This window comes from Bos indicus x Bos taurus, chromosome 7 (assembly GCF_003369695.1).
Source record: "Bos indicus x Bos taurus breed Angus x Brahman F1 hybrid chromosome 7, Bos_hybrid_MaternalHap_v2.0, whole genome shotgun sequence".
Classification (NCBI taxonomy): domain Eukaryota; kingdom Metazoa; phylum Chordata; class Mammalia; order Artiodactyla; family Bovidae; genus Bos; species Bos indicus x Bos taurus.
In genome coordinates, this window is record NC_040082.1 from 10,520,296 (window position 1) to 10,534,841 (window position 14,546).

General features: G+C 39.2%; 1 protein-coding gene across 1 annotated transcript in view; it reads left to right on the forward strand.

The window, feature by feature from the left end:
• Window positions 1-14,546, forward strand: part of ST8SIA4 (ST8 alpha-N-acetyl-neuraminide alpha-2,8-sialyltransferase 4) — a 103,534-nt gene that overhangs the window by 663 nt on the left and 88,325 nt on the right. Inside the window, exon 2 of the mRNA XM_027545529.1 lies at window positions 7,057-7,188. Coding sequence (XP_027401330.1) covers window positions 7,057-7,188 — 132 coding nt within the window. The remainder of the gene's footprint in view (window positions 1-7,056; window positions 7,189-14,546) is intronic.

The following is a 14,546-nucleotide window of genomic DNA, read 5'->3' on the forward strand; positions in this document are numbered from 1 at the left end:
GCGCGGTGATAGTGACAGTTGCCTTGGTGCCGGGGCTCGCAAGCCAAAGAAGTCCCCGCAGAGTGTCAACAAAGAACGGGCACCCTTGCCCTTTTTAGTCCCAGGGCAGAACTCGGTCCAGATGTCTTTATTGCCCTTCCGTCTTTCTCTGTGCTAGCTCTAAAGGGAGGTACCAGCAGAAGCTGGCTTCCTGAAAGGCTGAAGTTAAAGCCCAGAAAGTAGGAAAAGCGTCTCCTCTTCTTTACAATTGTGTGTGTGTGTGTGTGTGTGTTTTGGCTTCTAGTTAGATCTGTGTATCATCATTTGAATTAGAAACTCCAGGTCAACCAGTGATACTTCCTTGTTTGCTGTCCATGGGTCAAATGCATGGGCGTCATGGTTACAGTTTTGGAAACTGGGTTCGACTTCACACAGACTAGATTTCTGCTTTTTCTTTAGTTTGTCTAGATGAGTTCAGAATCTTCCTTCACCCTAGTCAGTTCTCTAAATATCACACTTCCTTCCTCCCTCCCCCCAGCCTCTGTGACTTTGAAGTTTACCCAGGAGGTGGTTGCAACTTTGTGTTGCTTACAGAGCTTGGAAGCGTTCTTTTTTTTTTTTTTTCTTTTCTGAGAATGTGACCCCTGGTTGTCAACTCTGCTCGAAGTCCTGTTTCGGAAATCCTGCCTCATCCGGAGGTGTCTGCTGTCGCTATCGGAAACTCCACACTGGCAGAGATGCCAGCCTGGTTTTTCTTTTCCCTAAAGATGAGGACGAAGATAGAACCCTTGCACGTTGGGGTGGGGAGGCGGGGGCACAGGACGGCTAAAACGTGTGTACGCGCGCGCGCGCACACACACACACACACTAAACTTAATGCGCTCCATTTCTTAATATTCCTGCTCTTCCCTAAGTAATGAGAATTTAAGTGAACAAAACGCCGGCTTATCTGTACAGAAGACGCTGTTCTTTGATAGAAAATTAACACAGAAGTAGTCGAAGGGGACTGAAGAGAATGAAAAAGCCAAAAAGGCATGTGCGGGATGGTTGTTATGCCTCAATAAATCTCCAAATGGGCTATTCGGGGAGGGGGTCCCCGAACTGTGTGAGGTCCTTCACACTGGGAGGGGTTGGCTTGAACCTTCAGCCTGGCTCGATTGTCAGAGAAGGACTCTGGGGGGGGCGGGGGTGAATGGGTGGGCATTCCCGGGTAGACCTGGGGCTTTGCAGACGGACAAAGGGGTCTTTTGGGAAGTGGTGAACCGGCGCCCAAGGGGGGAGAGGCTGAGGCTGGGCTTGGGGGTGCGGGGTCGAGGCTCTCGGTAATCTTCCGGGTTCGGTGGGCTCCGCAGACGCGCCTTGAGCCCAGACAAAGCGGCCGCGTCCTCGGCCAGGACTCCGAGGGTCGGGGCCTCGGCGGCGGGCCACCCTGCGGGGCGCGAGCGGGAGGAACGGGTTGGGGGTCTCCCCCGGGGGGCCCCCTCCCCAGGCCTCCTTAACCCGCCGGCGGGAAGGCGGGGCTCACCCCGAGTCCTGGGATGCTCCCCCTTTCCTGGGCGACATGCCTCCTGTGGCCTCTGCCAGCCGGTGTGCGCAGCCCAGGGCGCCCGGGAGGAGGAGGAAGGGGAGGGGAGTGAAGGCGGGGGGGCGAGCAGGCGTCGGCCTGGGCCAGAGGGTCGGGTCAGCCCCGCGGGGCTTCTCTCGCACCTTCTCCGGGCCGAGCCCGCCCCTCCGAGGATGCACCGGGCGGGCGCATCCAGCAGGAAGAGGGGTGCGCGCGGAACGGGGGTTCTCCGGGGCCCCCTCCCCGAAAGAGCTGCCCGCCCGGGTGGAGGAACCAGCCTCTATTGCAAGAATCAGGCCCCCTTTACAAATAAAATAATAACTTTTACTGCTCCAGTCGGCCCCCGCGCGCCTCCTCCCTAATTAAAACCCGCAATCACAGCCACGCAGGGCGGCGCGCGCCGCGCCTCGCTGAAACCTGGGAGTTGGCGCTGCCTGGGGTTCGGGGTTGGGGGGGCGCACCGGGAGGACAGCTGGTCCCCCCGAGCCCACCCTCGCCCCAGCGCTTTACCCTCGGCTGAAACGTGCCCCTGAAAAGCTGGGGATAGCAGCTGATTATTTCAACTCCCCCGAGTAGTGCTTCTGGTGGCAGGGTTGACTCATCCCAAACAACGGTTCTTCTCATTGACTCTCTTTCTACCCAAGCCACGTGGAGGGGCTGGTTTCTTTGGAGATGAGTAACCCAGCGTGGCGGTTTGGCCGCCTGAACCCAAGCCAGTTCATCGCCCGAGAGGTAAACAGGAGTCTGACCTTTGGGGGCGCCGCTGCGTACCTTGTGAGCGGGCCGTAGATTCGGTGAAGGGCAATTCCGTAGTCCTTGGATCAAACATCCTTCTGGATTCGGATTTAGCGTCTCTGCTTCCATCTGGCAGCAGACAGGTAGTTTCTTTCTTTATTCCACCTGCCTGCCTTTTAACACTGGAGGTCCCACCTAGAGTCTGTGTGACCTGGTTCTTCTTATATCCAGGATAGAGCAGTCATTCCGCACAGAGGGAAAAGCAAGAAACAGCCGCTTAGCTTCCCACACCAAGCATCCACATTCACACATCTCCAGAGGAATTCCAGCATTATGTTTGTCATAAGCAATGATTGAAGAATGGGTCGAGTAATTATTGGATGTTCAGAATTGTTTCTTTCAAAGCTAGCCTATTAATTGCCTGATCTGTTGGCTAGTTAATAAAATTTAACTCAAAGCTCATTTAGGGATATAAAGGGGTCTGTTCTTAGCTGATATTTTTACTTAATGATGGAAAATGGCATTTGCCTCTCAGTTGGCATATTCTTTTACTGACTGTATTCTTTGGATATAATTAGAAATATGCTAACTTAAAGATCCTACAGATAAAATCATGTGGGTGTACTCATTTAATGAAATAATGCATTTGGGAAAGTAACAGACTTTAATACCAAATAGACATTTGCTTTGTTACTCCTTAAAACTTACGACATACTTTTTTAATGGTGGACTTTAAATGGCACTTTAACTTACTTTTCTTATTATCTAGAGATCTCTTTTTTCACTTGACTGTGCACTTTAGGTTGTCTCACTAGGTTATCTCCAGTATTAGTTCTGAAACAGGATTGACAGTGGAGATAAGCATTCATACTTAAGAGTATTTTAGCATTGTCAGCAGTGTTCATTCCAGTTTGTTCTAGAGTAGAACACGCGCTGGTAACTCAGGAAACCAGAATCTGCATGTTACTTCATATGTTATATTTGGAATTCTACTAAAAGCCATATGCTGTAAGTTAAGGTAGCACATCTCATTGTTTTTTAGTTGTTTTACACTTAGGTAATGAAAACACAAAACTGCCTGCTATTTCTGTTGAGGCTTAGTTTGATGCAAGTTCTTTTTGCATAAATAATGTACATTTTCATTTTAAATAGGAAGTTTAACCTAAGAGAGCACATTCCAAAACCAAATCAAGAAGAGTATACAATGAGGTGGAATACAGGGCTTTTGGGTACCTAATTTCATGAAACTGAATTAATCCTCCGTATTAGGCACTGCAGAATTAATAGAATAAATTATAGTGATGCCTGGCAACTCATATTTCAAAGAGAAAAATATTTGTAAAGTCTAGTAGTAACATTACTACTGACTAGCTTCTATCCCTGGTATTACATGGATGGCTATCTAAGTGGGTTTTTTAGCTGCGTATAAGCAGGAATACTTTATATGTTGCTTTATTTCTTTTATATGGTGTGTAATTATCCCTTTAGAAGTACATGTTGAACCTTCCTGTATATAGCCCATGCAAGAAATGTTTTCAGTGCAGCTGTTTGGATCTGGGATGAGAAGCTAGGAGGGGGTGGCAACATCCTTCATGCCTTGCATTCACAGGAAGGAAAAGGCTTGTCCAAGACCAAGTACTACCAAGGTCACAAGTGAAGAACCCCCTGGGACTCATTTAACTTTATACAAAGAAGTTTGCTCCAGAGCCTCAGATTGCTGGAATCCTGGCCTTCTCACACATGAGTTCCACTGACTTCAAGGAGAAGTGTGACTAGTTGTAGATACTTTCATTCAAAATACTTTCCAGTAATAAAAGTCTGAAGTTTGGCTGATCACCAGTTTAGTGAAAACAAAACAATTCAAAGGGCAGAGTAATGTGGCAGCATTTCGTTAATATATTAATAAAACTGATTTAAACTTTTAAAGCACTTCTTTAAATCTTTGCAGTTCTGAAAAGGCTGCATACCATATCATAGCAATCATTCTGCTTTATAAAAATGTATCTTTATCTACCTGTCAGTAAAGCAATCTTCCACAGGTATTTAAAATGCCAGCTTACTTCTTCTATAAAAGTTTATTGGTGGCAAAAATAGTTATTTTAATTGTAATGTTAGGTAGTTAAAATAGGGAAAAGGAGTCCAAAATGGCGGTGGCTAAAAGACAAGGAAGGGAAAAGCCGGCAAAAATAGAACAGAGGAAGGTTAAAGGAAGATCCGAGGACCGGAGTAAGGACTTAGGTAGAACAGCATTCCTGACTAAGCAAATTTGCCTAGGGCAGCCCCAGGGGGAAGGAAAAAAAACATATAAAAAGAGGAGCCAAAGGGCTGTCTCTCTCTCTTTCCTGCCCCTGCACGCGTTGGGGCCCTCTTCTCTTAGCGTCTTTGGATCTAAGTGCCCTCAAGCCTCGAAGATGGATTTTCCTGCTATCTTCTAAATAAAACAGAGCTGTAACACTGAACTGTAACACTGATTTGTCTAAGAGCTATAACATGGTCCGTTCACGACCTGAAAGCTATAACGGTCTGTCCAGGACCCCAGAGCTGTGACATGCCGAGAAGGCTTTAATGTCCGTCACTCCAAATCTTTGTTGTGACAAGACAAAAACTGAGGAGCATACAGTCACCTGACAGTAGCAATCTGTGTTTAGAAAAAGATGAATTGACAGGCCAATTATTGACAAGATGAAGATTGGGAAGATACTAACCCCTAGAAATGTTTGTGTCCATACCCTTGAAAGTACATCTCCAAAAGTATGAAGGTTAACTCTGTACATCCACATTTTCATTCATATATAGTTATCATGATTAGACATGTAATATAAAAATTGACTCTGGGCCACTGAGTAGTAATTGCACCCTGTTTCCTTACATCCTAAATGACCTCTATAAAATGACTATTATTAGCCATGCCTAGGCATGTGAGTGTATCGTTTTCATCAGTAGAACAGTTTAAAATATTAATTTTTATAGACTTCTAAATTTTACAGGGAGTAGTTGCATTTGATGCTTTGAGTTGCTTCAAATTGGAACTACATGTTTCAAAAAGAATGCAAACCAAAATACCAAACTATAAGCCTCCAATTACAGAATTCATCTAGCAGCTGTTGCACAGGCAGTGTTTCCATTGATAGTAGGGGAGGATTGCCTACATAATAAACACAGATTTAGACTTTGTGACTGAGCAAATAGCCATGCTGCTTTTTAACTATGTTCTTGAGATTCTAAAAAAAAAAAAAATTAAGAAGTGACATGTAAAGAAATACAGATTTGAAAGGGCTAGGCCATAGACAGGAGGCTTTTTTTTAATTCTCTGAGTCTGGATTTACATCAATAAAATGCCAAGAAATACTCTACTGAACATTGAACAGTTTCAACTATAAAGGCCCTAAGGGCCTAAATGCCGTCATAGGTATCTGTCACTTACAGTCAGTACCCCTGCTGTTAGTATGCCTCATGATATACTTGCCCTATGCTGCTGATTGGTGGGGGTAGCACAGTTGATTTTTTGGTATAACTGAAAATACCAGTAATAATGGCTACTGAATGAGTATTCCCCCAATTGCAATCTCTTATCTCCCCACCCCAAACAACAATCAGAAAAGCACCTCATTGTTGAGATTTTTTTTGAGACCAATGTAATTTCAGAATTAGCACTTCAGTTGTTTTATAAATCACTTTCACGTGCAGAGTCCCATTTAATACTCACAAAGTCAAAGCATATTAGTTAATATTTTTGCAATTTTCAAGGTAAGGCTCAAGCCACCTCATCACAGAGGATGAGATGGCTGGATGGCATCACCGACTGGATGGACATGAGTTTGAGTGAACTCCGGGAGTTGGTGATGGACAGGGAGGCCTGGCATGCTGCGATTCATGGGGTCGCAAAGAGTCGGACACCACTGAGCGACTGAACAACTGAACTGAACTGAAAGCCACAGTGGCTTGGAAAGAAAGGATTTAGGCGCTAGGGAGCAAGAGAGTCACAAACATGCCTAGATCACTTGATAGCCAGCGTCTTACTCCAAAACAAAAGCTCTTTCCGTTATGTCTCATGTCTCCTGTGAAAATAAAATTACTATCTTAGGAGTCACAGTTACGCAGATGGAGGAGAACTGGCCAAACATCCTGTCTCTATTGTTACACACAGCAGGGAGGGAGGGATTAAAGGGGAGCAGAACTTTGATGAGAATTTTTTCCTTTAAGTACCACAAAGGTCTTTTCTTTACACGAAACAAGTCTTTTCTTTACACGAAACCAGTTTTATTTAAAAAGAGTATTTTGCCTATGTTCTCCTCTAGGAGTTTTATAGTTTCTGGTCTTACGTTTAGATCTTTAATCCATTTTGAGTTTATTTTTGTGTATGGTGTTAGAAAGTGTTCTAGTTTCATTCTTTTACAAGTGGTTGACCAGATTTCCCAGCACCACTTGTTAAAGAGATTGTCTTTAATCCATTATATATTCTTGCCTCCTTTGTCAAAGATAAGGTGTCCATATGTGCGTGGATGGCAAAACTAATACAATTTGTAAAGTTTAAAAATAAAATAAAATTAAAAAAAATAATAAAAGAGTAAGTGAAATAATAAGTGTAAATGATTGCCTGATAAAGTCATATTCACCTAATCTTTGTAATAATACCTTTCATCATGCTTATACTTCTTCTTCTAACATATAGAAAATGTTGTATCTGTAAGCTGTCAACCAGTAATCTAAATCGGGTATTATGATATTATACAAAGTGTTTCTTATTTTTACAAAGCTTTTATTGTGTTCTGTTCCAGAGATGGTGAGCTGTGTTTGAGTCGATCCCTTGTCAATAGTTCAGATAAAATCATTCGGAAGGCTGGTTCTTCAATCTTCCAGCATTCTGTAGAAGGTTGGAAAATCAATTCCTCTTTGGTCCTAGAAATAAGGTGAGTTTCTTTAATAAGGCATAATGAATTTCACATCATGTTCGAGAATACACTGGATTTGGCAAATGTACATTGAATGCTTGATTTATAGTTTAAGTGTGAATACTTCAGTAAGAGTGGACCAGTGTTTAATGTTGCTCACTGAAAGATGTGAAGTCATAAGACTGAAATCACTATACAGTCAGAAGTATAAGGATGAATATATGAGTTTTTAACATACTGTCTTTATGCTAATGAAATAAAACATTCAGCAGAACCCTAATATTTAACATACTTTTGTCTGGATGGACATATATTTTGAGAATTATCTTTAACTTCTCTAAAGTCTTTAATAATCTTGTGTTTTCTCATACTGGATACAAGTAGAGCCTATTCAACTGCTATTTTTGCCAACAGTTATAAATAAATTTTACTTATTCTAAGAGTACTCATTCAATAATTATATCCTAAACAGGTAAAAATTAGCAAATAAGGTTTCTAGAATAGAGGTTTATTCTTTGTAAGATTCTGTTATTTTCACTTAGATAAGCTCTTGAAATCAAATACAGCGCCTATCTATATTCATTATATCTTGTTTTCTTCAGTTATAACTCTGTAACTAAGAAGAAAGTTAGGGCCTTCCTAATTATAGAGGAAAGAAGATCATTTTCACTATAGTTACTTTGCTGTGTTGGTTGGCATGTTTAAATAAGAGCATTTCAGTAAATCAGAACTCTTTAAAAGTTCAAGAGAACAACCATCCTTTACATAATAAAACACTGCATTTTTCTAGCATTGGTAAAATGCTAATTACTCAATGACTGAATATTAACATATAGATTTTGTAAGAGTGGTTTAGTGGTTAAGAGAGTAAGCTGGCTGATCTCTTTGGGCTTCTACCTCCTCACTTCTTGCCTCACATCTATATGTAATGTAGAATAAGCCACTTGAAGGAAGGATTCACTACCCTCATCTGCAGTGTATGCATAGCAGTTCATAGAATGCATCGCATCAAAGGCACTCACTACATGTTAAAATATAATTGAAAGAGTGGCTGGAAATTAAAAAAGAGATGGGTGCCATGGAAAAGCAGGAATTGGTAGACCTCTTTGTTTTAAAACTTTCAGTCTGACTGGAGTGGAAACAGGAATCAAGCCATGCAATGTCAAGTGGTGTCTGTTTGGTTGTTTTTAGCTGAGGGTGAACTTTGTATATTTGAAGGCAGAGTACAAGAACAAGGAGATGAGTAGCATCTGACTGATGTAGTACAACTCTGACAGTTTATAAATCGATGTCTTCTGGGTAGAATGTGTGCAGCAATCAATATTTATTTCCAGTGGATAAAAGGAAACTTCAAACAGTTCTAATAAATTAGCAAATTCCTTTTAAAAGTACAGATTTTCATATTCTCTTGAGAGATTGAAAAATGTGTGACTCTGGGCCTGTACTCCTCCTAAGACTTCCTTGGCTGAAACCAACACTAATCATGATATCTCCAGTTGGACAGTTTTACACCTTGGCTCCGATTTCTCATGATACCTACCTAGTGTCATCCTTACTATCTCATACTCCTATGCCCACATTGGCATTTAGAAACCCTGTAAGAGATGAGATAATTATGAAGGAAAAGCCACAGCACGTGGAACTAGAAGGGGCCATGAGTCCAGTGTGTTTGAGTTTAGAATAGAGTAAGGATTTAATATTTCTTAGAAGGAGATCAGAGAGAGAGAGAGATGGGTTATTAAAAAGAAAATATATGATCTACAAGAATGGCTAGAAAGAAAACTTTTAAGTGTGGATGATTTGACGAGAAAGGTGTCAATTAGGTAAGGTTCTATAGATCAAGTAAAGTACTGAAAGAAAGTAAAATCAGAAATTGAAATACTTAATATAATTATTATATGTAATAATTAATGTAATGAACATATATAGCCATGCTGAATAATAAATCAGGTAAAGTCTAATAAATAAAAATACATAATTAACAATAGTTTAATCAATAAATCTGGCCATGCCTTCTTAGTATCTGTGAAAAAATGAATACTACATAGGGGCATGAGGCTCCATCTATTGCTGTTTTTAAAATATTCAAGCTAAAAGCATTTAACATAGTTGACCCAAGCAATTTATTATTACAACTTTACAAATTAATGAGAGTTGCATTCATATCTTTAAGGGTGATTTATCTTCAATTATAATAGCTCATAATGTGAATGAAATGTAAACACTCTTTTCATATGGTTCTCCTTAGTAGGTAAAGAAGTAAACAATTAAACAGTGAGCAAATATTGAATAAGACATACAAAGTTGTCACTTCAAGGAAATAATAATTTATAAAACCATTACTGCTTAATATACAGTTTATAAAAATTATATAATTGCCGATCACAGTAGTGACTAGTAAGTATCAATTTGACACCTAATATTAAAAAGTGTAGAATATAAAAAATTAGTTAGTGGCTTAACTTTCTTTTTAACTCCAACCTAAAACTAATCTTAAAGTATTTTGGTTATTTTCCTTTGTTTTTCCCCACACCTATAGCATTTACGAAGAACCATATTAAATTTGTGTCAGTGAGTGGGTGTGGGCCTATTTTATAAGTGTTTTCAAAATTCGACTTTGAAGTTTTTGATTAAGACATTAAAACTAGTCAATTTTGATCTTACATGATTGAACAGTGCTTACAAATCTTTCTCATTTTTGAAATCTCATTAAACTTATAATGCTCTTGTGACATTCCTAATAAATTATTTATCTGTTTGCATTAAAATGTGAAACAGTCACTGAAGATAAATTGTTTTCCTGTACTTTTGTAGACATGCTTTTCTTTCTTATTACTAATTCTTCCATCCCTATATACATTCTGCTGCTTGCATATGCACATCAAGAAAGGATTCATATATATTCATCAAACAACTGTACCTCTGAGGAGTTATCTGAGAGAGATGATTTCATATATTAGTTCATTGTACTTTGAAAACTCATCGAGATTTAGGGAGGTTTATGCATCCCACAGCTAACTTCACAATTAAACTAATTAGCTTGGTTAAAGGCTTGATTTTATTGTTAGTAGCTTGTTCTTTATACTGTAAGCTAAGAAATGACACGTTTAAGATGCATCAGATGTCAGTATATCCGTGAACTATGTACTGAGAAATTGTACTAGTCATGTCCAACATTTGTGACTTGACTTTTTTTTTCATCTTTGGGTTGTTTCTTTTTGTTCCCTCATTTTTCATGTGTTGAATAGATAAAGAATTACAATACCAGATATAAATGTACAGAAATGTATGAGCTCAGCTGCTGCTGCTGCTGCTGCTGCTGCTGCTAAGTCGCTTCAGTCATGTCTGACTCTGTGCGACCCCGTAGACGGCAGCCCACCAGGCTCCCCCGTCCCTGGGATTCTCCAGGCAAGAACACTGGAGTGGGTTGCTCATCAGAACCAGAATAAGCACATCATGATTAGTCAGCAAATAGATCTTCAACTCTTAGTGTCATTATATAACAAAGTTCTTTACTGGATAAAGTTGGTAGGTTGACTAACCATAACAGCAAATTTGTATGTGCTCCGGCTGTCAACAATAATTTGCTGTTGCATGCGCTGATTTACTTTAGAAGAAGGTCCACATACAGTTCCACTCGTTCAGTAAGTGACCATCGTGGCTCTCACAGCGCGTTAGTTCCCCGGTCACTCTTCAAAGCCAGGCCTCTCTGACTGTGCAACCAGAGCCTCTTATTATGAGATAAATATTTTGGAAGGCTCACGTTTAATACTAAAAGTGCATACTATTAAAACACATCTTTATGTAAAGTTCACAAGGTGGAGTTTTTTGCTCTAACATAATAAAATATAACAGTATTCATCCAGTATTGCCAAATGCTGAACCAAATATCAAATGGCTGCCTGACGTGTAAATTAAACTAAAACAGGCTTTTCCTCAAGCTTTTTTGAGACAGTTTTGCCTTTTCATTTGGTTGTGTTCAGAATTTCTTTATTTTAACACTAACTAGAATATCTTTCCTATAACAGCTAGAACCCTAAGCTCAGAAGCTCGAACAAGCTATAGGTTATGTTTTTGTTTCGTTTTGGTTTTTTTTTTTTTTTTTTCAGAACTTTAAGGCATGTTACCTTGCAGAATTAATCTTTTGAGACAAAAAATTGTCTGCTTTTTCTAGGTTTAATGAAACACTTGGCATTTCTTAAACTTTTTTTTTTTCAGTGAAAACAATTGAGTTGATTCAGTGATTTTTGTCTAGAGTCAAAAGTTTGCAAAAACTGATTCCTAATACATGTGTATCACTACCTAATTCGTTTCTCAACGTGTGATGCCTTCCAGCTGTAAGATTCGCCTCACAATACTTACTGATGAAGTCAAAAATGTGATTTAGATTAAATTTTAGCTGCCACAGCACGTGTGCTTGCTGTTGACAGGAAACCTACAGAGAAGAAAGAGTGGCACCTGGTGATAGGTTAGCTATATTTAACATTTCACAAGTGAAAACAATGTTTAGTAAATTAATTCCCCAGGACTCTGCAGCTGCTATTTCAAGTGGTGGGTGACGTTGAAAGGGAAGTTGTCATTGAAAATTCAGTTGAAAAGTTTCTGTATAGCATCTATTCCTGTCAGTTTCACAGTCTAAACCAGTCTTTCGGTTTAAGCCAACGTTGCCTAACAAAACATTATCTTTATGACTAACTTTTTAGTCTTACCAAAAGTGAAAAATATTTTCTGATTCTGTCAGTTTATCTTTACCGTTAAGACAGTTGCTGAATTTAGGTGTTTGCTTTTCGAATAGGGTTTCAGAAGTCACATTATGCTTACAAAATAACAGTTAGAGACCTGTAAGGAATCCTTCAGGGCTTCCCTGGTGGCTCAGATGAAATCCTGCCATTGTGTTGCTCTTTGAAGCCACACACAGAAAACACAATTCTTTGCTTTAAAAAGCTGGTAATAACTTGACCACATATTAGGAAAGCTTACACTGGTACAGCCTGCATATTCAGTATCAGCTTCTGTTGATTCATGCTTCCGAGTCCAGAAATTGGAGTTTTCTATCTCTTTCCAAAGTATCTTTTTTTTTTTTTTAATGAGCTGTTTTCATTCATGTCAATTTTATCTTGTGAGCAAAGCATGTATGTTCCCCTTGGTAATACTTAACATGTTTCAGTTCAGCATAAGTACACAAGCTTTTCAGGCTTCCAATGACGTTCAGTTAATTATATTTAAGCACTCGTTTTCTTCTTTCTGGGGCTTCCCCAGTGGCTCAGCAGTGAACAGTCTCCCTGAAATGCAGGAGACCTGGGTGCCATCCCTGGGTTGGGAAGATCCCCTGGAAGAGGAAATGGCAACCAGCTCCAGTATTCTTGCCTGGAAAATCCCACGGACAGAGGAGGTTCATGGGCTACAGTCCTTGGGGTCACAAAGACCAGAGGAGGTTCATGGGCTACAGTCCTTGGGGTCACAAAGACCAGAGGAGGTTCATGGGCTACAGTCCTTGGGGTCACAAAGACTTGGACACGACTAAGCACCCACTCACTTTCTTTTTTGTTTTTTTCTTCAATAGATTTATAGTCTGAACAACAATTAGACTTAGCAAATCCATATAATTTTTATATTACATTAAATCTATAATCTAAAAAATACAGCCTACTGGGGAGGAAAAAAAAAAAAAACAACTAAATTTTCTTTACTGTTTCCAAACAAATATCAAGCATTTTCATCAATATTTTCACTCATTGTAATTATTTTCAGTCTTTATTGTACCCTAGACTAAGAATTTTAATATTCAAAGCATAGGTTTAAGCCCAAAGAAATGAAAAGTTTGGTTGAATGTAGGAAAAAGAATAAGCTGGAGGCATTCAAGGTCCACCTCCCCTGTTCAGCTTAAGAAAGCAAATTCTATGGCAACCATTGTTCTGAGTTTTATCTAAGAAGCTTACATTTTTATATTTCAATTAGTCTGTGTGAATTGCTGTTTTGTATTCTGTTTTGTAAAGTACTTTATTTTTACTGCTTCCATTAAAAAAAAAAAACAAAAAACTGTTGAGCCTGTAAGACAGCATTGGAATAATACATACAATAATATCATCTGTACTTAATACTTATTTATCACATTAAGCATTATTTTTTCCTGAACTCTTAGAGTCCACTTTTTAAATATCAATTTTCCCTAAGAATGAATGAATTGAAGTGTTCTCTTACCTAAACTCAGAGATTTAGAAACCTGTGTTGGAAAATATTTTTACTGCTAACTTTTTATGACACAGCAAAGCTACTGAGATTGGAAAGTCCCTCTTGCCATCAGTTGACAAGCATTTAAGTGTTAACGTTATGAGTAAGGGGATTTTCCCTTTTGGTTTTCCAAGCTAAAGAGTCCTTTTTCAAAGCCGGACCTGTAATCTGTTCACCTTAGGCTTGCAAACATACCACAACTCCTGAGTTACATCTTCAAATACCTACAGTAACTCCTTTAAATTTTGTTCAAAGGAAAATGATAAACATCTTCTAGTTTGTCAATTCGACCACATCCGTGCAGTCTTTAAAGTCAAGCTTGTCATTGTCACAGGAAATGAAAAAACAATTGTTAAAATACAGGTATCAGGCATTACTTAATTTTTTCACCAAAGAAGTAAGTGGGAGTTAATATGTACAAAAGTTGATTGCTGCTCTTGGTGCTAGTTAACTTTTATGAAGAATCACATGTGCTTAACATAAGGAAAGGCTTCTGAATCTTCTGCAATTCATAAGCTCCACAGTTGCTGAGTTCAACAGTGATTCTCTTCTGATGTAGTCTGTACTTTGTTAAGATGACTATTATGATGCCTTATAAGGTTTGTTAATTTTAAATGTTCATTTGTAGGACATTTATATACATTTTCCTGTATAAATTTTACCCCTTATGAACCTGATAATCCAAATATTTGATAAAAATTTAAAAAATGTCCTTTTTTTCCAGAGCTAATGGGCATATTCCTTGTGCATCAAATCTGGACAAATAAAATATTCAGTGATCTGGTTTCCTAATTAGATCACACATTAAAGTGGGATGTGTTTAAGGCAAACCAAAGTAAAACCAAAGGATTATGGTTTTCTTAGGGTGTATGCCCAGTAGGGGGACTGCTGAGTCATATTATAATTTTATTTTAGTTTTTTAAGGAACCTCCAGAGTGGTTGCATCAATTTACATTCTCACCAATAGTGCAAGGGGGTTTCCTTTTCTCCACACCCTCTCCAGCATTTATTGTTTTTGATGGTTTTTTGATGATTACCATTCTGACCAGCATGAGGGCCATTTGTAGTGATATTGATGATACAGATTGAAGTAAGTCAGAAAGAGAAAAAACAAGTACCACATATTAACACATGCGTATGGACTC